This window comes from Argentina silus, assembly GCF_951799395.1.
Source record: "Argentina silus genome assembly, chromosome: 4".
NCBI classification, from domain to species: domain Eukaryota; kingdom Metazoa; phylum Chordata; class Actinopteri; order Argentiniformes; family Argentinidae; genus Argentina; species Argentina silus.
Genome location: NC_139658.1, coordinates 6,182,407 through 6,206,093, shown reverse-complemented (window position 1 = coordinate 6,206,093; position 23,687 = coordinate 6,182,407). Strand labels below are relative to the sequence as shown.

General features: G+C 42.9%; 2 protein-coding genes across 4 annotated transcripts; one reads left to right on the top strand and one right to left on the bottom strand.

Moving 5' to 3' along the window:
* The first annotated feature begins 1,007 nt into the window (after positions 1 to 1,007).
* LOC310803592 (msx2-interacting protein) lies at positions 1,008 to 18,635 on the top strand. 3 transcript variants are annotated; one of them, XM_083668432.1, is made up of 15 exons: positions 1,008 to 1,217; positions 2,510 to 2,830; positions 5,629 to 6,114; positions 6,348 to 6,505; positions 6,704 to 6,904; positions 7,085 to 7,236; positions 7,573 to 7,698; positions 7,816 to 7,929; positions 8,035 to 8,148; positions 8,242 to 8,342; positions 8,653 to 16,057; positions 16,149 to 16,232; positions 16,422 to 16,616; positions 16,853 to 17,011; positions 17,297 to 18,635. In XM_083668432.1, exons 1-15 carry the CDS (start codon positions 1,135 to 1,137, stop codon positions 17,426 to 17,428), a joined length of 9,831 nt encoding a protein of 3,276 aa, XP_083524558.1. In that variant the 5' UTR covers positions 1,008 to 1,134; the 3' UTR covers positions 17,429 to 18,635. The 3 variants fall into 3 exon arrangements, with proteins under 3 accessions (XP_083524558.1, XP_083524557.1, XP_083524559.1); XM_083668431.1 differs by having other exon boundaries at positions 6,345 to 6,505; XM_083668433.1 differs by lacking the exons at positions 1,008 to 1,217; positions 2,510 to 2,830 and adding an exon at positions 4,090 to 4,223 and having other exon boundaries at positions 5,632 to 6,114; positions 6,345 to 6,505.
* Positions 18,636 to 19,841: 1,206 nt separating this feature from the next.
* On the bottom strand, positions 19,842 to 23,145 carry prkar2ab (protein kinase, cAMP-dependent, regulatory, type II, alpha, B; the record flags this gene model as incomplete). Its single annotated transcript, XM_083668456.1, has 10 exons — positions 19,842 to 19,966; positions 20,105 to 20,243; positions 20,607 to 20,672; positions 20,749 to 20,823; positions 21,112 to 21,213; positions 21,509 to 21,662; positions 21,867 to 21,973; positions 22,168 to 22,307; positions 22,439 to 22,474; positions 22,911 to 23,145. 10 exons carry the CDS (start codon positions 23,143 to 23,145, stop codon positions 19,842 to 19,844), a joined length of 1,179 nt encoding a protein of 392 aa, XP_083524582.1.
* Positions 23,146 to 23,687: the final 542 nt, after the last annotated feature.

Below are 23,687 nucleotides of genomic sequence, written 5' to 3'. Positions count from 1 at the left end.
TCTATGTAGGTTATGTATATAAAGATAGGCTGAAAACAAACCTCTTCAAATAGGCTTTTAATATGTAACTAATGTCACGCCCGTCATTGCGAATGATAAAAAAAATCATTGGATCTGATTCCTTCTGATTCAATTAGCCTACGCTAGCCGTTAGGCCTGGCCATTTGTACAATGACGGTGGCATGGAACAATTTTCAAAAAATGTCATGTCATTAACAATACAGAAAAAGTTTGTTTCCAAAATAGAAGAAGCTCTGTAGCTTGTAGACCATCAGACAGTTTTCCTCCTGTCCTGTCCAGTCATCTGCATATAGTAAAGTCAAAGCTAAACAGTCCGTCGAAACTTTCCTCATAGGCCTATATTTTGCGCTGTCTTATGTAGCAATTTAGTTTACGGTTAGAGCTAGGGTTAAAGCTGTGGTTAGGGCTAGAGCTAGGTTGGTTAGGGCTAGGGCTAGGGTTAGGGCTATAACCCTGCTTTATCCTACTGTTTCTTATCTATTTGTCGAACTTGTTTGTATTCTATCATAATTATAGGATACCTTATTGTTTGATTGTGATGTTTAGGCCAATGTCTTGCTTTGGTGAGAAACCGTTAAAATGCATCATTGAGTTTAGTGTCATTTGAGTCAAAAAAAACATCATCCTACCCTACTGTCAGTTCTTGCATGTGAATGAACTTTATATCTTACGGGTATGCATTTAGTGTTTTCTCAGACACCAAACAAAGTGGCAGGGTAGATCAGCTGAGCCAAACAGACCCCATTTTGAGTAGCATTGATAACAACATCGAATACCCTGTCAATATCTCCTCAATAAATATTTTCACAATGCTAATTGTCCTTAGAGTGTAAAGAATGCATAATTAGTGTGCATGCTATTCAATAGCTGTCGCATGATCTCGGGAGCGCGCAAGTCATGAGAAACGAAGCCGTTCACACAGGGATGCGCGCAGCTCGCTCTCTAGTTATATAGACTCCGGAGACACATTCGGAGGGATTGGGACAGAGCTAGGCCAAGATAATTTTTTACACGGAATCTCTCGTCGCTCATTTTGTAAGGCGGACTTCCCGACCGGCGGGGATTAAAACGTGCTAGAGCATATGTGTATGAAGGGGGAAAGTAACGTACAGGATGGTTCGGGAAACCAGACACCTTTGGGTGGGAAATTTACCCGAACACGTTCGAGAGGAGAAGATTGTCGAACATTTTAAACGGTACGTTACGCAAGAGGGATATGGAGAAGCAGCGCGCGCTATGTCCAACACAAGCTAGTTAGTTAGCTTGCCAGCCATCAATATGCAACACCAAACGGCCTCTCCTCTGTCGTGAAGGGGAAAAATTGGCTTTGGTTGTGAGATTATTTAACCAATAAGAAAGATAACGTGTCTCCAGCATACATAAACACACTATTTGTTTAATTACAGTAAGCTGAAATTCCATTTAACAGTAGCGTGCTAGCTACCATTTTGTCTATAGTCCTCATTTGCTAGCTGCAGTGGCTAGCGCTCAGCAGCAGGCTAGAAGGTAACATGCTATATGGCTAGCGGGCTAATTTTGTTATTGAAGCAGCTGGCAACATATCTTGTCAGCTATTTATGCGTGTTCAGTGGCATACGGGCATTAATTGTGGAATGAATTACGCGACACCTACTTTCGTTCTTACTGCATTGCTATTTTACACGTTTATCCGAAGTCAGGGTGGCCAGGGTTTGCTTGCATGCTAGCAACACTGGATAATTATCTGGCTAACGTTAGCTCGCTGGCAAGAGAGGAAGGAATCGTGTTTGGCTGTCGTGTAACGTAAGCGAGCTTATCAACTCGATAGTCAACAGAACTGATATCTGATTAAGCCCTTATATGAGAGATCTGTGTTTTTTCCAACCAGAATTTAAAAAACCCACTACGCTTCTAGCCAGACATCAAGATTTATCCAACGTTTCTTGCGCTCCTTCACTGTATAATTCAACTCATTATACATATCTGTGTATGATAGCAAGTTTTCATTGTTTTGAAAATTATATTGCGTGTTACTCGCTATCGAGGTCCCTCGAGCTTTCACTGCAGTGATATAAGGATACATTGTTGCGATTGGTGCATTGAGAGTGTTACTCTTTCAGCGATAATCGCGTGTGGGATTCCAGCTCCAATTGTCAGTAACATGACGGCATCATTCTATGTACTTTTAATCTATGATGAAAAACTATTTGAGGAACTTGATCTACGACATTACATTGAACTCAAATGTACAATTATTAGATGTTTCAGTCTGCTCCAAAATACTAGAAGAGCCTCCTGTTTTAATATTGCACAATAATGACAGAATCAGTCAAGCCAGTAGCTAGCATTCACTGAGATACATTGTTAGTAACACTAAACACAGGTACCCCTTTCATCTCCTAAAAGACCACCTGCACTGCTACTATACACCTGCACTGCTATTATACAGCTACTATATATTCCCCACTGTACACTGTAATTTCTCTTTTTCTCTTGGTCTGCTCCGTAGGTATGGGCGTGTGGAGAGCGTCAAGGTCCTGCGGAAGCGGGGGTCCGAGGGTGGCGTGGCAGCCTTTGTGGATTTTGTGGATATCAAAAGTGCTCAGAAGGCTCACAATGCTGTCAACAAGATGGGAGACAGGGACCTGCGCACTGACTACAATGAACCTGGGTCTGTCCCTAGTGCTGTTCGGGGCCTTGACGACAACGCCCCTTCGAGCAGTCATGGACGGGACGTTTCGGGATTCTCTAGGGGGGCAGTTGGTCCAGTGTTTGGCCCCCCAGTGTCCCTCCATACCAGAGAGGGACGTTATGAACGGAGAATAGACGGGTAAGTGGACATGGTCTCCCTCTGACGTGCTGGGGGACCAGGGTGTCAGATGTAAAAGTATTATCCCGCAATAACATGATTACATTGTTGGGTTATTTATGAAAAGGAGAATATATTCCTGAAGGTTTTACGTAAAGGTAACCTAGGGATGGTTCCGCTCTCCATCCTCACAGACCTGACTACGTTCACAGGATCTAAGTGAATTATTCATGCATATCTATTTATCATTTAATGAGGTGTGGATAATTAGGTATATTATCATTCAAAATTTGGAATTTATTATGTGAGGTGTATCCTGCTTCCAAGTTGGATAATATACTTGTGGAATATCCTGGTCAGATTTGGATAATCACATTTGTTGGAATCTATCCTGGTGAGTTTTTTGATGTTTTGATTTTCCAAAACATGGGATCTAACCTTTATTTACCTGGGATTGCCGTTACCTGGAAGTAAATAATCACCTGTGATGGATTAAATACGCCTATTTATTTTCTTGATATTTTGATAGAAATGTAGTCAGGCAGTTTAATTCGTATGGACCATACATCAGAGAAGACAGATGGTGGTTTCCTGTTTGATTTTCTTCTCGCCACTTTTCCACTTCTGGACATCATGTATTTTTTGGTGGTCTCGAAGGATATCTACTACTACTACTACTCTGGATTTAAACACGAGCAAAAGGATTTAAGAAGTTGTCATTCACTAGGCGTCATCACAGGGCCCCATCACTAGGCTACATCATTCACCACTAATTGATCATTCTCAGATGAGGGAACTAAAACTTTTGTCGCACTTTATTGCCGCTATGTATGGAAATTATTTTGAAAAGACCTAAAGAAGCTGAGGATCATGAAAACATCTATCAAGTTCCATGGATATATTTTTGAAGTGATGGCCATGAAGACCAATGAAGACATGCAGTTTGGATGTACCTGCCTTCTGGAAGTACGTGCATAACCCCATGTTGGATGTATGGATGTTGGGTATAGGATGCACAGGTGTAATTGAAGTTCCTTTGTTGGATTACTTGGCTCCATTGTGGATTTAGCTGTGCATACATGTTTGGGGTTATGAACAGAAAAAAATAAATGTATGCAATTTCAAAGTCATTTGAATGAAGCACGCCTGAAGATGTCTTCGACACCGAAAGATGGAGTGGACAGTCTATTTGCCTCTTGGGATATGTAATGCCTTAGGAATTAGTGCATGCCAGTGATCTAGGATTTTCCCATGTATTCGTGAGAAGATATTGTTTTCCATTTTTTGGAGGGTATGCAAACTGGCCTGCTAGTTTACAACCATTGGCTATAGGCCTACTTGAAGAGGAATAACACTGGCCTGCATTTTGGACTACTGACTTGTTGCTTCCTTATACTAGATGACCATAAGAAAGGTGGATATATTTTCAGTCTGGCTGATCTCCAGATTCTCAATTTACTGACGGTGTCACTTTTGGAGTGCACTCAAATGCCCTGAAGTGTGACTCATCTTTTAATTTTTTATCATATGTTACTGTAGTGATATTTATCATAGTTTTTCTACATGTGATGAGATCCATTAAGAAACCAATTTCTTTGATTATTTTGCTTTCTTCCTTTTTCCATCAAATCAAGAGATTTAAGTAATTGTGGATTATACATCAACTACCTACCAGCCCGGTCTTCTACTCAATAGCAGAAGATAAAACGCCTGAAATGGAAACGTATTTTTCTAAATTTTTAGACCCAAATGGTTTTTCCCTTTGTTTTTCATTCCGGCTCTCACAATTCTGACCCTCTAGATTGTATTTGGGATTATAGGTTCGGTAACTACTTTTGGAAAAGGTTGGTATTGTCCTGCCCTCTGCATCTCTCTTTTCCTAACCCAGATTTGCACCTTGTCTCTTTCCTTCTCTCATGCACTAATTGTTAGAGCTTTTAGAGAAAAAGACTCAGCTGCTTGGTTCAGAAGGCTTCTGCAGACACCTTCTGTGCCAATGGCGTGTCTTGAATTCTCTTTCTTTTTCTATTTCTTTTTCTCTCTCTCCCTCCTGCTCGCTTTTGCTCATTTTAGTTTACATTAGGTTGCTGAATGTAGATCTGATCGAGCAGTTTTCCCCTACCAGCCAGACACCATGGTCATTTTTCATCATATCACATGATTTTATTTGTAGGAAGTTTAACTCACTTATTCTGAGCTTACCAAAGGAGATATGACACTTCAGATGCTGGCACTTAAGATGCCATTGCCAACCATTAATGTGCCACAACATCTCAAGATATTTCCAACATTTCTTAATTATAAAGGTTCAATTTAGAATTCAATGGTTTCACATTTCATTGCCTTACTGTTTCTTTTACCAGTGAAATAATTTAAAAAAAAAACATATTAATGCTCTCAATTTGTGTTGATGATCTTTGACAGAGTCTCAGCATGGTCCTTCTATTTGTTTTCCAGGCCTAGGGTTGGTAACTTGATGCGACAGGGGAGTAGACCTGCCCTAGTCTGGTTATATTGTAAACAAAACAAATAATCTGAAGTGACCAAATGCCCAGTTGTATTATATTTAACTAAATGGAATCACAAACAATTGGCTTGTTTCTCCATAGATCCCGCTCTCAGCTGTGTCCCTGTTTGTTTGTGTATTTAAGTTGACATTTAATAGTGCACTGTCTATTTTAAACATAGGCTAATTGTTCAAATGTGTGTATTGGAGTGTATTGTTTCTCTCACCAAAATTTGAATAACACCTCTCTGTCTCTCTCTCTCTCTCTCTCTCTCTGTCTTTCTCCCCCATACATCCTTTGCCTATTTTACAGTAGCTCAGAAAGCCGGGAGCGTGCGTATGATCACAGCCCATATGGACATCATGAGCGCAGTGGCAGTTTTGACAGACAGCGCCACTACAATGCAGATTATTACCGCGATCGTTCCATGTTTGCTGCTGGAGTTGGCCCTAGCCCTGGGAGCAGTGCTATGGGTGCCAGCTTTGATACTCCAGAGCCACATTTTGAATCCAGAATCCGAGACCCCTTCACCCTGTCCAGTGCTGCACGGCGCGACCCCTACAGAGATGACAGAGGACGCCGAGTTGACAGAACTTACCATCACCGTCGCAGCCGGTCATCCCATTCCTCACAGTCTCGACAACCCTCTCCGCAAAGGACCACAGGGCAAACACCCAAAGCTCCCCATTCCCCCAAAAGAGCACCTCTCTCCCCAGGTAGAGGTCCACGCTCTCGGTCCCGCAGTCGGTCTTCTAGCTCTGATTCTGTCAGCAGCACCAGCAGCACTGGTAGTGGCAGGTATGATGTTCTTTTGTGATGAGAAATCAACCATTAATAATGTCACACAGAGCTATGTGAAACAGAGAAGTGTGGTTTTTTTTGTTGTTTATCCAGATTTAAGTTAGCTCAAAATATATTTAGTGACGCGATCACATTTCAATGTCCAGGAAACCATTATTATGTAGTAATTTAGGTTGAAGGCCCTCTGAACAGTTTTCCCTATTTTCTCCCGTTTGTCCATTTGGCAGCAGTGATTCAAACAGCAGTTCAAGTGATGGGTCTCGTGCACGTTCTGTTCAGTCGTCTGCTACACATGCACCTACTTCTCAGCCCTCCATGGGCCTGGATACAGATGAGCCACGCAGAAGCTTTGGTATCAGGGTGCAGAACCTACCAGTGCGCTCAACAGGTTAGTACCACATCCTTGTAGCATTCAGAAATGCAGCCAGCCGGTATGCTGTTAACCTTGACATTTTGAGTGGTCACTAATAAACCCTTGAGCTATTGAATTACAATTGGCTGTAAATTCTAACTGAAATAATATATATATATATATATATATTAAAAAAAGCAAAAAAAAGCAATTAACTCTCATTTCCCTCTCCAGACACAAGTTTGAAAGATGGACTCTTCCATGAGTTTAAGAAGCATGGGAAAGTGACATCAGTGCAGATACATGGGGCCACGGATGAGCGATATGGCCTGGTATTCTTTAGACAGCAGGAAGACCAAGAGAAAGCCCTCAATGTCTCCAAAGGAAAGCTTTTCTTTGGCATGCAGATCGAGGTCACTGCCTGGAATGGCCCTGGTATGAAACTTGAATGTATTTGTGTATTGTAATAACTTGCATCACTTTAATTATTTGGGAAATAATTCCTGTGGTGGTGTGGAGTTGTCTGTATTACTGTCAGTCACTTGCATATTGTCAAAGTTCACATTCTGTTTGCTTTGGTGATGGTTATACTGATGATAAAACTCTATCCCTCAGAAACAGAGAGTGAGAATGAATTCAGGCCTTTGGATGGGAGAATAGATGAGTTTCACCCCAAGGCCACCAGGACACTGTTTATTGGAAACCTGGAGAAGACCACCAGTTATCAACAACTCCTTGACATTTTCCAGCGCTTTGGAGAGATAGTGGTATGTTACTGTGGATTGATAAAAGTTATTTGGGATTCAGGAAAATTTTAATAAATTGTTTTCCTCTCTGAATATCTGTTGTTGCATTGTAATTACTGTAGTAACAAAACTGTATTAACATGTTACATGGTCATTAGGTAACTGCATAACATGGAGTTGAGTGGTTTGCGTTATTACACAAGTAATTGTCCTGATTGCACTTGTGTAATAACAAACCGCACAACTCTTATTATACAATTACAAATAAATTACCAATCCACCAAGTAACATCATGTTCATACAATGTTACTAGTGTAATTACAGAGTTATGTTAAGTGTTTTTGTCATTTCTTGCAGGATATTGACATCAAAAAGGTCAATGGTGTTCCTCAGTATGCGTTCGTGCAGTATTCTGATATTGCCAGCGTTTGCAAAGCTATAAAGAAGATGGATGGAGAGTATCTGGGGAGCAATAGGCTCAAGGTATTGTTTGTAAATAAACTTCTTGCCATCAAAGTTCTTGTATTGAGACTACAGTACCATCCTGATCAACTATATAGTTGATTTTGTATAACGTGCATTATTCTGTATCCTTTCCAGCTAGGGTTTGGGAAGAGTATGCCCACAACATGTGTTTGGTTGGACGGGTTGGCCTCCAATATAACAGAGCAATACCTCACACGTCACTTCTGCCGCTATGGACATGTGGTCAAGGTCAATACTGATTTCTCCCTTCCCATTTTGATTGCAATCACTGAAATGAAGGAGAGACTGTACTAGATATATTTCTAAACATTACTTTTTTGTGTCCCTTTTTAGGTTGTGTTTGACAGATTAAAGGGGATGGCTCTCATCTTGTACAACAACACAGATTTTGCACAGGCAGCTGTGAGGGAGACCAAAGGGTGGAAGATTGGCGGCAACAAAATAAAGGTAAGGGTGAACATTTAATAGATACAGTAACGTGATAGATTTCTTAAAGATGAAAAAACGGATTCTCTCAACGGATTGCTTTTCTCTTTAAAGGTGGACTTTGCCAGTCAGGAGAGTCAGATGGCCTTTTATCGCTCTATGCAGGCCTCTGGGCAAGACATCAGAGACTTCTATGAAATTCCGACTGAAAGACGGTATGGGTCACAGTTATGTATGTGATGAATATGATACAGGGCAGTAGAAACAAACTAAACATAAAATTCTTTGGGCAACGCACAAAGACGCTGGTGATGTGTCTCAACAATTAAGATTAATTAATGCGTTGAGTGGTATCCATTTTCAAATGCAAGTAACAGGAAAATACTTGAGGCAATTGAGTTGTGTTCTTGAGGAAATTGCACACTAAATTGATACAAGTCAATATTTGCTACAATGCTGTGATGTACCTCTATAATCTCACTACTCTTGGTTTTCTGTTTTATCCCCCAAACTCCTGTTTTACAGAGAGGAACGTAGACCTCCATATCATGAGTTTCCAGCTGAAAGGGCATACTTTGAGAATGTACGCACCCCTGGCATTTACACAGAAGACCCTCGCAGAGAATATCCTGCTCGCAGCCGTGAGCGTTATACTGAATTGGAGCATTACCAGGGAGAACACTTTGACCCACGTTACCATGAGGACCCTCGAGAGTTTAGGGATTATCGAGATCCCTTTGAGCAGGACATCCGTAAATACACATACATTCAGAGGGAGCGAGAAAGGGAACGGGAGCGTTTTGAAGCAGACCGTGGCAGGTGGAGCCCCTCTCATCCACGGCGCCCTATCACCCCTGCTGCCTCCCCTTCACCATCTGAGCGTGCCCCTAGAGACCCAGAGCGTCGGGTCTACAGCCAGTCCTCTGAGCGAAGCGGCAGTTGCAGCTCTCTCTCACCGCCACACTTTGACAAACCTGACAAGACCCCATTAGAACATGGTTCTAAGAATGAGAGGATGGAAAAAGATGCACCGCTGGTTGAAGTTGAGCGTGGAGCAGGTACTGAGAAGAGCAAGCGTACAAGACGAAAGGAGAGGGGAGACAAGGAGAAAGGGGAGAAGATAAAGTCAAGAAAAGGGAAGGTGCAATCTCCCAGCATTCCACCCTCTGAGACAGAGCTAGAGACAAGTCTTGATGGGGGCTCTGGAAGGGCTAAGGTGCCAGACCAAGATGGCCTTGAGAGGCAGAGATATAAAGCTGACAATGACCCTCCCCCTGCAGATCAGACGTCAACCTCTCGCCATGAGCCTCTCAAAAGTGAGAGGCTCGAGCTGGGGAAAGGCGAGAGTGCAGACAAGGATGGTAAAAGCCGATCCAAGAAACACGAAAAGTTGGACTCTGGAAATGATGGGAAAGAACCATCAGTAGATTCCGATCGCCTTGCAGCACGAAAAAGACGTTTTGGAGATTCCAGTGGGAGGACCATTCGGCAAAAGAGAAGTAGGCTGGAAGATGAGGATGGGAGTCAACAACCAGACTTTGGAGCTAGCACTTCCTTTCTGAAAGAGACTGATTGTGACAAACAACAAAAGGAACCACAGCGGAGAGATTCTAGATCCAAAACAGAGAGGTTGGTGTTTCTTGGCAGTCATAAAGAAGGACAAGATTCGGGGGTGAGAGGACAGGGAGAGCTGTCAGAGGGGCCCATGGACCTTTTGGATCCAAAGCACCACCCAGGACACGATGCATCCAGAAGGTTATCCCATGAGGGGAGCCGAGACCATGACAACACACGAGATCAAGAACAACACAGTATTTTCAAATATGGTGCACAGGCTATGGAAAATGACATGGGTGTTAAGGACAGAGATGAGCATTTAGATATTGATCTCTCTCAGAGTTACCGCAAACAGATGGAGCAAAATCGGAGGCTCCACCAGCAGCTGCAAGAGTCAGACAAACCAGAGAAACCTGGAAGTCCACAAGGCATCGAAACCGAGGATCTTGAGCATCGCAGTCTAGTGCATGAAGTGGGTAAGCCACCTCAAGATGTCACAGATAATTTTCCATCCCATAAACTCAAGAAACTAGAGCAATTTGACATAGATTTGAGTGGCAAAAGAGAGCGTGTCTACAGGAGCTTTCGGCAAAAGAGTACAGATCCTGAGTGGAACAACACTGCCTCGCCAGGATTGCAACACTTCTCTCACCATGCAGATGAGGAATTTGTGGATTCATCACACCTCAGGGAGGTTAAAGAGTTGACCAAAGCTGAGGATAAAGTCCACCCAGACCTGGAGCTGGCAGTTAAAAGGACACATACCACACAAATGTCAAAGCCAAGTACTCCATTACAAGGGGGTGAAGAAGAACAGCAAAAGCGTTGGGAGAGCAGAGTCAAACAAGATTTGTTACCAGACTTAAACTTCCCCAGAGGCCTTGGGAAAAATCCACAAAATCGGAGGCGTTTGGAATATGGAATATGGCATGATTTGGAACCTGGGGAAGTACGATCTGATTCTGAAGAGGATAGAGAGAACAAACCACACTCTCCTATGCCCTCCACTTCTGTGCCTTTCTCTGAGAGGCAGAGAGTGGACAGATTTTCAGACCCCAAGCTGGCCACATTGGAGAGGAACAAGTTCTACTCCTTTGCACTGGACCAGACCATCACCCCAGATACTAAGGCTTTGCTAGAGCGTGCAAAATCTCTATCCTCCTCTAGGGAGGACAACTGGTCTTTTCTGGACTATGATTCCCACTTTGCGAGTTTGCGCAGTAGTAAAGATACTGAGAAGGTAGAATCAACACCACGACCTACACCCTTGTACCCTTGGTACATGAAGAAAAAGAAAATTCGCAGTGGGTCTGAAGACAAATTAGATGACAGGAAAGAAGAACCTAAACCAGATCAGCATGAACGCAGGGAGCTGTTTGCCTCCCGTTTTCTTCACAGCTCTATTTTCGAGCAGGATTCAAGACGCCTTCAGCTCCTAGAACGAAAGCATGAGGAACCTGAGCATGGTCAGAGTAATCAAACTGGTCAGCAGGGCCTAGCTGATGGACAGCCTGACTCTGAACCAGTTGTCCTCTTCCATAGTCGTTTTTTGGAGCTGACACGGCTGCAACAACAGAAAGGAAAAGACCAACCACTCCAAGAGACAAAAAGGGGAAATGCCATTGATGGGATCAGAGTGGAGAAACCAATTGATGTAGAACAGCAACCTCTGCTGCTGCCTAAAGTATCCGAACCTGTAATGGAGCCAGAGATTAAACCAGTTAGCCCTGCTGAGGAGCACATGATTTCAGAGCCCACAGCGATATCTCCACAAGAGGAAAAATGTGTCATGTTAACGCCATCCCCAGAGCCATTGGCTCCAGAGCCTTTGGTAAAGGAAGAAAATAGAGAAAATGAAGAGCTTTCTCCACATCAACCGCACCCCCAAATTGAGTTGTCTCCCCCTTCCTCTGTACATTTAGTAGCCCCAGAGCCCATTCATCCAGTGGGAAGAGTTAAAAGTGAAGAGAAATCTGAAGATATTGCCCAAGATCCCTTCACCATTGAGCATTCTTCTAACAGTGATTACCATACTATTGAAGCACCTGTGAGCAGTTCAGAACCAGAGCTGGAGCCTGAGCCAACACCATCTGAATTACCTGAACAAAAAACTTCCACACCACCCAGCCCAGTTGAGGAGATGGAAATTTCAAAAAATGAGGGCTCTTTTACTGTCAAAACAGAAACTCAAACAGAGGTGGAAAAGAAACTTGACCTCAAAGTGCAGGTGCCTGTTGATAATGAAGGAAGTGAGGAGACAGTCTCACCACCTCAGAAGTCCAAAAACAGAAAGAGTAAGCCATCCCCTACTCAAGTTGTCCTGGCCCCATTAGTTTCAGCAATTAGTTCAGAGAAACCAGCCACGCGTAAGAGTGAACGGATTGACAAAGAAAAGCTGAAACGTGCTTCATCCCCAAGAGCTGATGCTTCAAAGGGCAGTTCAGATTCCAAATCTACAGGCAAGTCTCCCATACATGGAACAGACTCTGAGCATGTCACTGAGCAGAGCATATCTATTGGACGGGCAAGGCGTAGAAATGTAAAATCAGTTTATGCCACCCCAGTTGAGGAAGATACCCCAATGCGGACCGGAAAGGACTTGAATGAGTCACCCCGCTCTGCACGAAAGCGTGGTGGAGACAAAGATACAGCTCCACAACATATGGAACAGGACTCTCTTGCACCCAGTACCTCAAGGCGGGGACGTCCCCCTAAGAACCGCAGACAAGGAGAGGACGGTTTAACTGTTAAAGGGGATAGATCAAAAATGGACACCAAAGATATTGACTCTAATGAATCAGAGAGTGGTGAACGAATCCCTAAAGTGGTAAAAGGCCGTTATTCTCCTCATGCTCAGAAAGGGCTGTCAAGTCCAGTGCTCATACCCACAGTGACTGGACAAAGTAGGAAGGAGGAGAAAGCTGAGCAGTCTGCTCAGCAGATTGAATTTACAGAGGACAGTTTGGCTTTGCAGGATCCCTCTGTCTCAAGTAAAGAAGATCCCTTATCACAAGCTGGGACAAAGAAAGAGGATAATGTTAAACAACAACAAGGAACAGAGAATCTTAGGGAGAAAGAGATAAATGCCCCTATTGAGAAGGCTTGTGGAAGTAAATCTGGTGAGAATGAGACTGGGCCCCAAGACATGGAAGAACAGCCCTCACTAGAGAAGGATAAAGGTGTGAGAGGGAAAACACCAAAGTTGACCCGGACTCCAAAGTCTCCTGTCCTTAAAAACCTAAAAATCAGACTGAATGTCACAGAGGTTAAAGATCTCCTCCAATTAGGGGAAGAGGACACTGGAAACCATGAGGGTTCTTTAAAAAATACTAAGCAGGATGACCCCATTAATGACCAATTACTGGAGTCTAGTCAGGGCACAGAAATTAGTCCCAGTAATGATGATAAGGAAGAGGAGATACCAGAAACAAATTCTCCACCAGATTCATCTGAAACCATGCTCTTACAGGAGTTGGAGCTGGAGCAAGCTGTTGAAAACATAGCTAAACTAACAGACCCAACCCTGCCAGCAGAGCCACCCACTCCACCTGCCCCTCCAGCAGAGTTAAAATGTGACACAGAGGAAGAGAAACCTGCCAATCCTGCTAGTGAGACAGAACTTATGGCTGCCATTGATTCAATTACAGCTGAGGATGTGATTGTTCCTCTGCCTCAAGATCCAGTAGTTAGTGCTGTGGATTCAGATCCAGAGATTCAAGCTCTCATCCCACCAACCAAGGGAGTTGAACCGACAACAAACACATCTTCTGTTCAGGGAGAGTCCCCTTTCCCAACCACTCCCAGGAAAAATAAGGGCAGAGGTAAGGCACCTAAACGGTCTAAAAGCCAAAAATCAAGCAAAAAGGATTCTATAAAAGAAAGTTTGTCTGGAGAACTGGAGAACTCTTCAGTTATCACATCAGATAGTACACCATCCAACATACAGGCTGTCCCTGAAAGTCCTTCATCTGCAGCTGTCATTACAGCTACCCCTTGGAAGCCAGAACCTGATCCCTTGACGGTAAAAGCCACAGACATGTCTGTGGAATCAAAGTTATCCCCTGTCGAGCAACCTCAACATCTGAAACAATGCCCCTCAACCAAGAGTCCCACTTATGCCAAACCTCAACAACCACCATCTGAGTGCATCTCACTGTCTCCACCCCCAACCCGACCAAACATCAGACCACCACAGCCAAGCAGGATCCCAGTTTCCCCACCAGATTGGCTCAACCAGTCTAAGGATACAGTCCCCTCCTCTTCTTTGGTTTCAACAGCCCCAATTGAGACCCCGGCATTTCACCCTGACACTGAGAGCATGGAGTCTGATCATAACACTAGTGATCTGCGAAGGATTCTCATGAAGCACAAAAATGTTTCTCTCTCATGTAGTAGTTCTGTTCCTGTCAATCTGGCCACCCCGCCCGTTAGGGATACACACCGTTCTGAAAGTAATACTCCATTAGTAGCTGTGCCTAATAAAATCCCTCTACCTGATAATAGACTGCCATCTCAGCCTGTAGTCCGGCCCCCAGCCTCACTACCATCACCGGAGACAAAATCAGCAATTTCTGTTATTGCTTCCACTGCCACCTCTGTTATCAGTCGTGTTTGCAATCCTCCAGACCCAGAGGAGAAGGTTAACATCACAGTTGGAAATCCCTGTGTGGACATACCACTTTCCAAGCAGACCTATAGGCCCAACGTGGAGGACAGCAGTTCATTCCATGGGCCATCTGTTGGTGAGGAGGGTGGAAGTGCTGGGCGTTTTATGGTGGAGAGTTCCACTCTGAGTACAGGCTCCAGCCCAGGTCTAAGGGTAAACACCTCTGAGGGAGTGGTGGTTTTGAGTCACTCAGGGCAGAAAATGGAGGGTCCCCAGCGGATTAGTGCAAAAATAAGCCAGATCCCACCAGCAACGGCAGTCGATATGGAATCTCAGCAGCTAGTGTCCATGCCCCAGATAAAACAGGAGCTCTATACCCACTCCCAATCAAGCACTCCAAAATGTCCTCCATTACAGACGGAGCATGGGCATCTTGGTAAGACGCAGCTAACTGTCTCTTCCATTAAACAAGAAAACATAGGTTTGGAGAAGTTAGAATCTCCCTACCAATCAGCGCCTCAAGGAGGAGTTGTTAAGCGGCTTCAGCAGACAGTTGGTAGCCCACAAGTGATGGGATATCATCATCCAGAGTTCACAATGTTGCTGAAGCATCCAAAGAAAGTGGATGGAGCAGATACTTTGAATGCTGATGGGTGTAAAACATCTTGGACCACTGCTGTTAGTCCTGCAATGAGCCCCCACCTGCCCACTCCTGCTGGCAACCACATAGGCTTTGTCTCAGGCACTGCTGGTGACAGAACTCCCTCACATCTCAGTGGTGTTAAACAGGAACCCCGATCTCCTCGCAAGTCAGGGCACCCACATTCCCCATTCACAAAAGTGTCCTCTCCCATTGGCTCTTCCTCTCCTAAAGGCATGCCAGTGATGTTACCCTCTGGCCTTCCTGCCATGCAGCAGTATGTCTCTAGTGTGCATCATCCAGAACAGTCTGTCATCATGCAACCTCACAGTGCTCATGGTGGTTTGGGAAGGATGTCACCCCACCGTGTCACCCAAACAATTCCTATGGGGCACCTTGTTCAAGGGGAGGTAAGGGTGAACACCCCACCCCTCTCTGTGATGAGTTTTGGGATGCATGGAGAGCCTCTTGCATCTCCCTGGTCTGGTCAATTGCAGCAACGCCCCACCTCACCGCAGGCAGTGGCCAGAGACCTGGTCCTCAAGGTTAACCCAAGTACTGTAAGGAGCCATGAGGGAGAGCAAGAGGATGCCAGACGTTTCCTTCAGGCTTCTGGGAGACAATCTGCAACACAGCTGAAACCAGAGACAATGCAGTCAGATCCCTGTGGGGCTCTACGTAGTGGCCTACAGCTGGAACAGTACATGTCACCAAGGGACATGCGTGTGCTCATGCATCACCCGCAAGGAGAGCGCTCTGCTCCAGAGCCACATGTAGGACACATCCAAGAGACTCTGCCACCCTCCTCATCAGCTACCAGCATCACTTCATCCTTGTCTCCCAGGGCACATTTATTAAGTAAAGGTGTCCCTGAGAAGGATGTCACAAAGCCACTGGGGACAAAGAGGCCCCACTCTCCTCTTGGTAAGGATGGGATGATGGGGATTCGGCCAACTATGCCAGCCATGGCATCCCCCCAGCGGGTGCAACTGATGCCATCAGGAACTGGGGGCTCCTTCTCAGAGTATTCATCGATGTACACCAACACAAGGGGCATCCATTCCCAAATTACAGAGACGTCTCCTGTGGGGATTAACCAGGCACCTCTTAACATCACACCTGCCCTGGTGAGTTTACTCCATTTAATGCAATTGCTGCATTTAGTAATGATTTATTGATGATTGTGTTTGTGCTAAAATACTTTCCTTGGGTCCTCAGGGTGCAGATCCCAGCCAGTCACAGACAGACGGCAAGGTAAAACAAGTTGGACACCAAACTGTCAACATGGTGCAGCTGCTTACGGTGAGGCACTAGAACATGGGGAATTTCGGGGCATTTAAAGTGCAAGAGTAGAGGGTAGCATTATGGGAGGAAACCTAGACTGAGGGTTGGAGCTATAGACAATAGATTATTAGATTACTTTTCTTCTGGTAAATATTTGAAAATGACAAACAGCATTTTGCATTACTGTTTCTCTCTCCATTTGAGCAGAAGTACCCGATTGTTTGGCAAGGTCTGCTTGCGTTGAAGAATGACCATGCAGCTGTCCAGTTGCATTTTGTATGTGGCAACAAAGCCTTGGCTCTACGGTCACTGCCTCTACCAGAGGGGGGCGCGCTGCTCCGAATTGTCCAGAGAATGAGACTTGAGGCATCTCAACTGGATGGTGTGGCTAGAAGAATGACAGTAAGTTTCTTGTTTCTTTCTAGAGTTCATTACATTGAGGCTTCATCCAGAGGTGTTCTTATTTGGACCAGTTAAAGTGAAGGCACACATCCAGTGACCAGCTGCTGCTAAATGGAAAAAAGCTCACAAATCCAAGTCACTCAGCAAGGAATGCCTAGCATTTCTCAATACAGAACATGCATTACATTGCATCCATTCTCAACAGATTTCTGTTCATACTATGCCTTCTATTTTAGGGAGAGAGTGAGTTCTGCCTCCTGCTAGCTCTGCCCTGTGGAAGGGACCAGGAGGATGTCCTGAATCAGACCCAAGCTCTAAAGTCAGCTTTCATCAACTACCTGCAGACCAAGTTGGCTGCAGGTATCATCAATGTCCCTAACCCAGGCTCCAATCAGGTATGTCTCTCTCTGAATGTAAATCAGTTACTGTATTTGTAACACATTACTGCCTGTTTTCAAAATATTCAACCTCTTTGAGGAAAATGAAAATAGTTTATAGTGCTTATTTTACAATTATTGTTTTACAATAATTGTACAATTATGGTATTGTTTCAATACTAATGAATTTGAATACTAACATGGAATGTTTAGCCTGATGTGAGGGAGTGTTTTAGATTTGAGAACTGTCTTGTGCCATTTGGAACATTTAAACTGATGCTCTTTTATCTCCCTTCTCTTCAGCCTGCCTATGTGTTGCAGATTTTCCCACCATGTGAGTTTTCAGAGAGCCACTTATCCCGGTTAGCTCCCGACCTCCTCAACAGGATTTCCAACATCTCCCCCCACCTCATGATCGTCATCACCTCGGTGTAATGACCCACCCACCCACGTAATGAACCACCTCTTATGTGGACGTACTCAACGTTGAGCCTCAGGAAACAAGAGGATTGGCAGGATTCATATTCCTGGAGAAATTGGGAACATTTCGGAAACGTCCTTTTGGAACTTTTACTTTTTCCATATCAGTCTCACATTTTTTCAGTCACTCCTGTCTGATGTTTTTGTCCTTCTCAATTGAGCTCAGGGATGGACCAGACCAGAGCCCTACTTTGTGTACAGTCTTATTTGACCATTTTCTCTGCTGTATTTGTATTTATTGGGGAGTTTTATTTTTAGGTAAGGAGACACTTTGACGATAAAATCAGGATGTTTGATGAACAAGAAGAATGAGTGACTAACTGGGTGGCCTTTTTTTCTTTCTTCATCTTTTAATGATTGTGGTTCATTTTTTCAAATCTTCATAAGAAAGGATCATAGTAGCCATTGTAACCATAATGGCAAAATAGACATTTCAACATGTATTTTTAAGTACAGTAATTATGTACAAACGTCATTGTCCAGCCTTTACCATTGAGGAGGAAGAATTAACTTCAAAACTATTAAATCATGTAGAGAGAACCATGTCAGCCTAACAAACTCCTTTTATTCCACCAGCTCTGCTGTTCTGTTTTCTCTCTCTCTACTGAACCAGATAAGGCTCTTTCACTTGTTTCTGCATTATATGAGCAACAGTGGGATTTAGGAGTTTTGGAATACTGGACTCTGTAAATATTTTAAATATTTAAACTTTGACAAAAAGGAACTTGGACAACTTGACACCAAGAGACTTCCAACCATGGAAATACAAGATGGCGAGGTGTGGGAAGAACAAATGGGGTTTATAAGGAAGCAGATGGAAACCCTTGGTTTTGTGGTGTAAATACTTGTAACACAGCAGGTTGGCAAACTCTCCTGTGGGGTTTGCTGAGGGCACTTCACATTTTGTTACTCAAATAAAAAAAATCCAGAAAACTTGAATATTAAAGTCATGAGCTCTTTTATTTCATCTTGATGTTTGTCTTTGTTGTCCTTTTTTGAGATGCTGTCTGTTTGAAATAAATACTTGAACATTGTGTGAATACGATCTCAGATCTCCCAAGAATTTTTCAAGTGCTGGGTGTGTGCTGGTTGCAGTTCACACTAAATGCACAAGTTATTTGATAAACCCACAATCTTTTGAATTATTGGTACACATACAGTGGCCTCTGCACAGATATGATACTTTCATATCAAGGCGTATACTCAAACACTCAATTTCACATTCATACAATGCCCTTCATAAGTGTTTGGACAGATAGCCTCTCATTGGAATTTTGTCTGTATACTCCTTCAATTTGAGATAAAAAGATTAATATGTGGTGAAAGTATATCATGTTACCTTTTATTGTTTAGGGTATTTCCATACATATCTATTTTATCATTAAGAAATAAAAGCACGATGTATGCATTTGGAGAAGTCTGGTATTTGGACAAATTATCTGTCTTAAGGTTAGTATTTGGTTCCATATCCATTGCAGTGTTTTTGGATCATGTGTTGCCCAATGATGAGTGTGAATTATGTGAAAATGTTCTGGCTCACTCAGAGAGATGAGAAGTAACAAAAAAGAAAACAAAATCTGCCCATTCAAATGTCAAACTTAAAGAGAACAATGAAATGCAAGAATTTTGAACACCAAACAATTTTATTTAAATCAATTATCCATTCATGCTTTTTCTGAACAATATGCTCTTCTCACTTTCCTGGTGACATTTGTCAATGGTATAGGCTACTGGGCATAGTCACAGTATGCAAGGAGGGATTGCAATACAAATCTCACTCTGCAATCTCATATCACAGCAAATAAGATAATAATATCTTCTACCCGGTCTCTTCCAGTAAAAAGAATTTGCATTGAGGGAGCTCAAGAGATTACAGTGTGTGGAGCTAAACATTGAACAAATGTTAACCTACTGAACACAATAGATAACAAGACTTAGAAAAAGGAAGTTACAAGAGGAACATTGTATCACAGATAAGTAAAATGTACACCATAGGCATATCAAGACAACATTAAACACTGAATTCAGGTCTCATATCATAGCAAATAACAACAGAAATATAAATGAAAGAAGACGCATTATTATGTCACCAACACACACACACACACACACACACACACACACACACACACACACACACACACACACACACACACACACACAGAATTATAGTGTGAAAGACACTGACTACACAAAGTGACTACATGCAAACATATTTATTTACGCAGGTCCAAATAACACTTCAGTCTGTAATGGGATTGTTTCTACGTAGTCTCCCACTCACTCACCAAGCCCCACAGCGACCCATCGTGAGTGGCAACGATGATTGCAGCCTGTGGGGTGTTGTGCTCTCTTACAAAGCAATGCCTTAGTGTTTCAAATCATCACTAGAACCAAACAGGGCCACCAGCTGGTCTTCATATTGGGCAATGTTCCTATTCATAATCTCCTTACAGGAACCCAGCAAACGCTCAAATGCCTGAATGTCTATCACTGAGAGAGTGAGATGGGGAGAGAGAGGGAGAGAGAAAGAAAGAAAGAGCGAGGGTCAATGTAATTCAATCAAATACTATACTGCTATAAGAAGCACAATTCTGAAGAGAGGAATGATGGTATATCAGTAGTACATACCTAAACATTTAGTTTCTCCCACAGCATAAACAGAAGCTGCACGTGGTTTGTTGGTGACCAGGGCCAGCTCCCCAAAATACTGCCCTCTAGAGCAGCATGCAATCTCCACCTCTGCATTATCCTGCTGCCCCACTTGTGTCTAGAAAGTAGAAAAACATAGAGAGATGCTGCAAAGATACCAATTGACCTACTGCAACCAAGACAGGGTACTAATCCATCAGTGTCATAAACCAAAATAAAATACAACTCCCATTCCAATTTACAAATATACAACAGATTAACAGAGAGATACAATCAAATCAAATATGATCGATCAATAACTGATCCTCACATATAAACTCAAACCATGCAAACCACAAAATCACAAACTGCAAAGTCAAACCATAGTGTGCTAGATGCACTCCACCTCTGCAAGTTGGGTGAAGGTTAGGTTTGAGAGTGGTGTAATGGGCTTTGAGGATGCAAGAAAATATGTCTAACAAGAGGGGAAAATCCCACATACTTTGCTTTTTATCATGATCTTCACATCCCCCGACTCCACAATGTAGAAACAATCAGCGATTTCTCCCTACGAGTGCAAAAAGCATCATTGTAATTGAACATTTATATATTATATAAAGCAGACAGTAAAAAGGCCACATTACCTGCTTGATGATGCGCTCACCATCTTTGAACACTCTCATTCCCAAAACATCTACAATCTTCATTCTCTCTGACAGCTGAGGAGGACCAAGAGGAGGAAATATGATGAGGAAAGCATAAATTGCGGTTGCTTACTTTCAATGAGAAGTTAACTAAGAAGATCACATTCCTTATTTCTAAGGAAATGTTTTTATTCACATTGTATTGCATTTGTGTATGACTTGTGCTAGACAAATAGTCTGATGTATTGATTGAATGATTGATGCTCACAATGTTGTTATATAGTACTTTTAATGCACATTAGCCTATACTTTTGGCTGCTTAACACTTTAAGGAAGATCTTTTTCTCAAATATGTTCACACACCTCCAGAGACTTTAGAAGGGGAACACACTCAATGAAGGTATCATACATCTTCCTCTTCTTGGCATTGTTTTTAACTATGAGTCTGTGGAATGTGGCCCGGTCCTGAAACAGACACAAACAAAGGTTGAACACACTCGCTCGCTCGCTCACTCACTCTCTCTCACACACACAAAAACAAACACACACACACACACACACACACACACACACACACACACACACACACACACACACACACACACACACACACACACACACACACACACACACACACACACACACACACACACACACACACACACACACACACACACACACACACACACACACACACACACACACAGGTGACACTTAGGCTGTAGTGGGATTGTTTCTACGCAGTCTCCCACATACTCACCAAGCCCCACAGTGACCCCTCTTGAGTGGCAATAATGGTTGCAGCTCGCGGGGTGTTGTACATGAGAGCCAGCTCCCCAAAACTGCCCTTGTTGTCATACTTCCCCACACAGATGTCAACTCCATCCTTCTGCACAACAATATCATACACACCCCTGCAACAGAGAGAGATAGAGCAAATCATGCAAGAAGAGGACACACAGGATTAATACCATTCACTCACAGAGCAAAAGAAAACATTCAACACTCTCTGTCACTCTCTCTCTCTCTCACACACTCACACAAACACACACACACACACACACACACACACACACACACACACACACACACGCGCACACAAGCATTTGTCCACACACCTCTCTATGACGTAAAAGTTGTCTCCATCATCCCCCTGGTCTATGATGTGCTCCTCTGGTTTGACCAACACCTCAAACATGGCATCCATTACCTCTGAGAACTGTTCCTGGAAGACATTTACACACATTCGGAAGCAACTGTTATCTGGGGCTGTATAAAGAAATATGTTTGCATGTGTAGTCAGTATCATTCACACTGTAATTCTAATTAAATTCTTAAACACCACCTGACATGCTACCAACTGCTCTTCTCAATACTTGAAGACAGCTTATTGCAATAGGTAGGTATAGAGTGCTTTACCTGTTCAAGGGTTTTGAACAGTAGTATATCTCTGCAGGCATCTTGGAGTCTGTGACGCTGTCCATCTGTCTTGGGATGCACCACCCGAGGCTCAGTGTCATCATCATCATCATCATCTGGGTTATAGGGCTCTGCACACACTGAGGAAGATAATTACTGTGACTCACACAGTAGGCTATACTAAGGACAACAACAAAAACGACTGAAAACAGACTGTTTGCAGTTTTGCACACATGAACACATGAATGCAAAAAACAAGGATGATACTCACCTGATACTCTGCGATTGTATTTATTTGATGAGGGCGCTAAAGGAGAGAGAGAGAGAGAGAGAGAGAGAGAGAGAGAGAGAGAGAGAGAGAGAGAGAGAAGCATGAGTGCTTAAAATTAGTTTAGTCCCATTCAGCATAATATGCTGCAACCTATTGATCCATTGACATACATTTTGCTTATATCCTACTACAGCACACAAAACGATCGATAATTCCCTCCACCCACACCCTTTACCCACGTTTTACCCATGCATATATCACTGCAGTTGATAATACAAAAATAGGTAGAGGTATGCTACTGGAATATATATATTTGTTTTTCTTATCATATTGCCATTTATAATTCCTCTATGATAACAGGACTTAAATAACGTTTAATTTCACATTATTTCGTAGAAAGAACACGAAAACCAATTAGACATTGACAATGCTGCAACATATTAGAAAAATAAACATGAAAAATATCACTCACGCAGAAAATCTTCATCTTCGTCTTGATTTGATTCGGTATGAACCGCATTCCTATCAAAAGACAACCCTTTTTGTGGAGATTTGACGGGGCTGTCTTTGCTATGATTTCTGTTTTCTCGTAGACGCGAAAAATATTGGGTAGCGAATTCAACTAAATCTGGCGGCCGGCGACGTAGAACCTCCACTGTATATCCTTGCAGCAACTCCGATAATCCAGCTGGAATCTCGATACTCATCACAATGCTATAGCAACCTTATAAATGAATAAATCAAAAATACAATTTAGAATTATAGCCTTGCCCAACATTCCTCTAGTTTAACCTAATTTATCAGAGTATTATTTTAAAGGTAATATCTTAATTTGTCGATATTAACACATTTTATATAAAAGTTTAAAAGCATATTCTAAGATCTCCCTCGCTCATCAATATGTATATGGCATATGCCTAGTGCAATGTAAAGCATAATTTGAGTGCCATATCAAAAATAATACAATATGAAGTGTCAAATTATAACTCGAAAGTCGATCAAACTATGCTGTATTATAGGCAGCCAACCTCTGTCAAATGTGGGAATAAGGAAAGCAAGGTCAATGACGTAAGTTAAAGTGAAGAATTAATCAATTAATATACGAAAAACTAAGAATGATAAATATCAAACAAATTCATCATATTATCTACCGACCTCCTTGTACTGTTGCCTTTCGATGATCAGTTTTAGCCTGACATTTTCCATACATTTGATAAGTGCGCCTCTGCCTTCCGGCGGCACACACCCA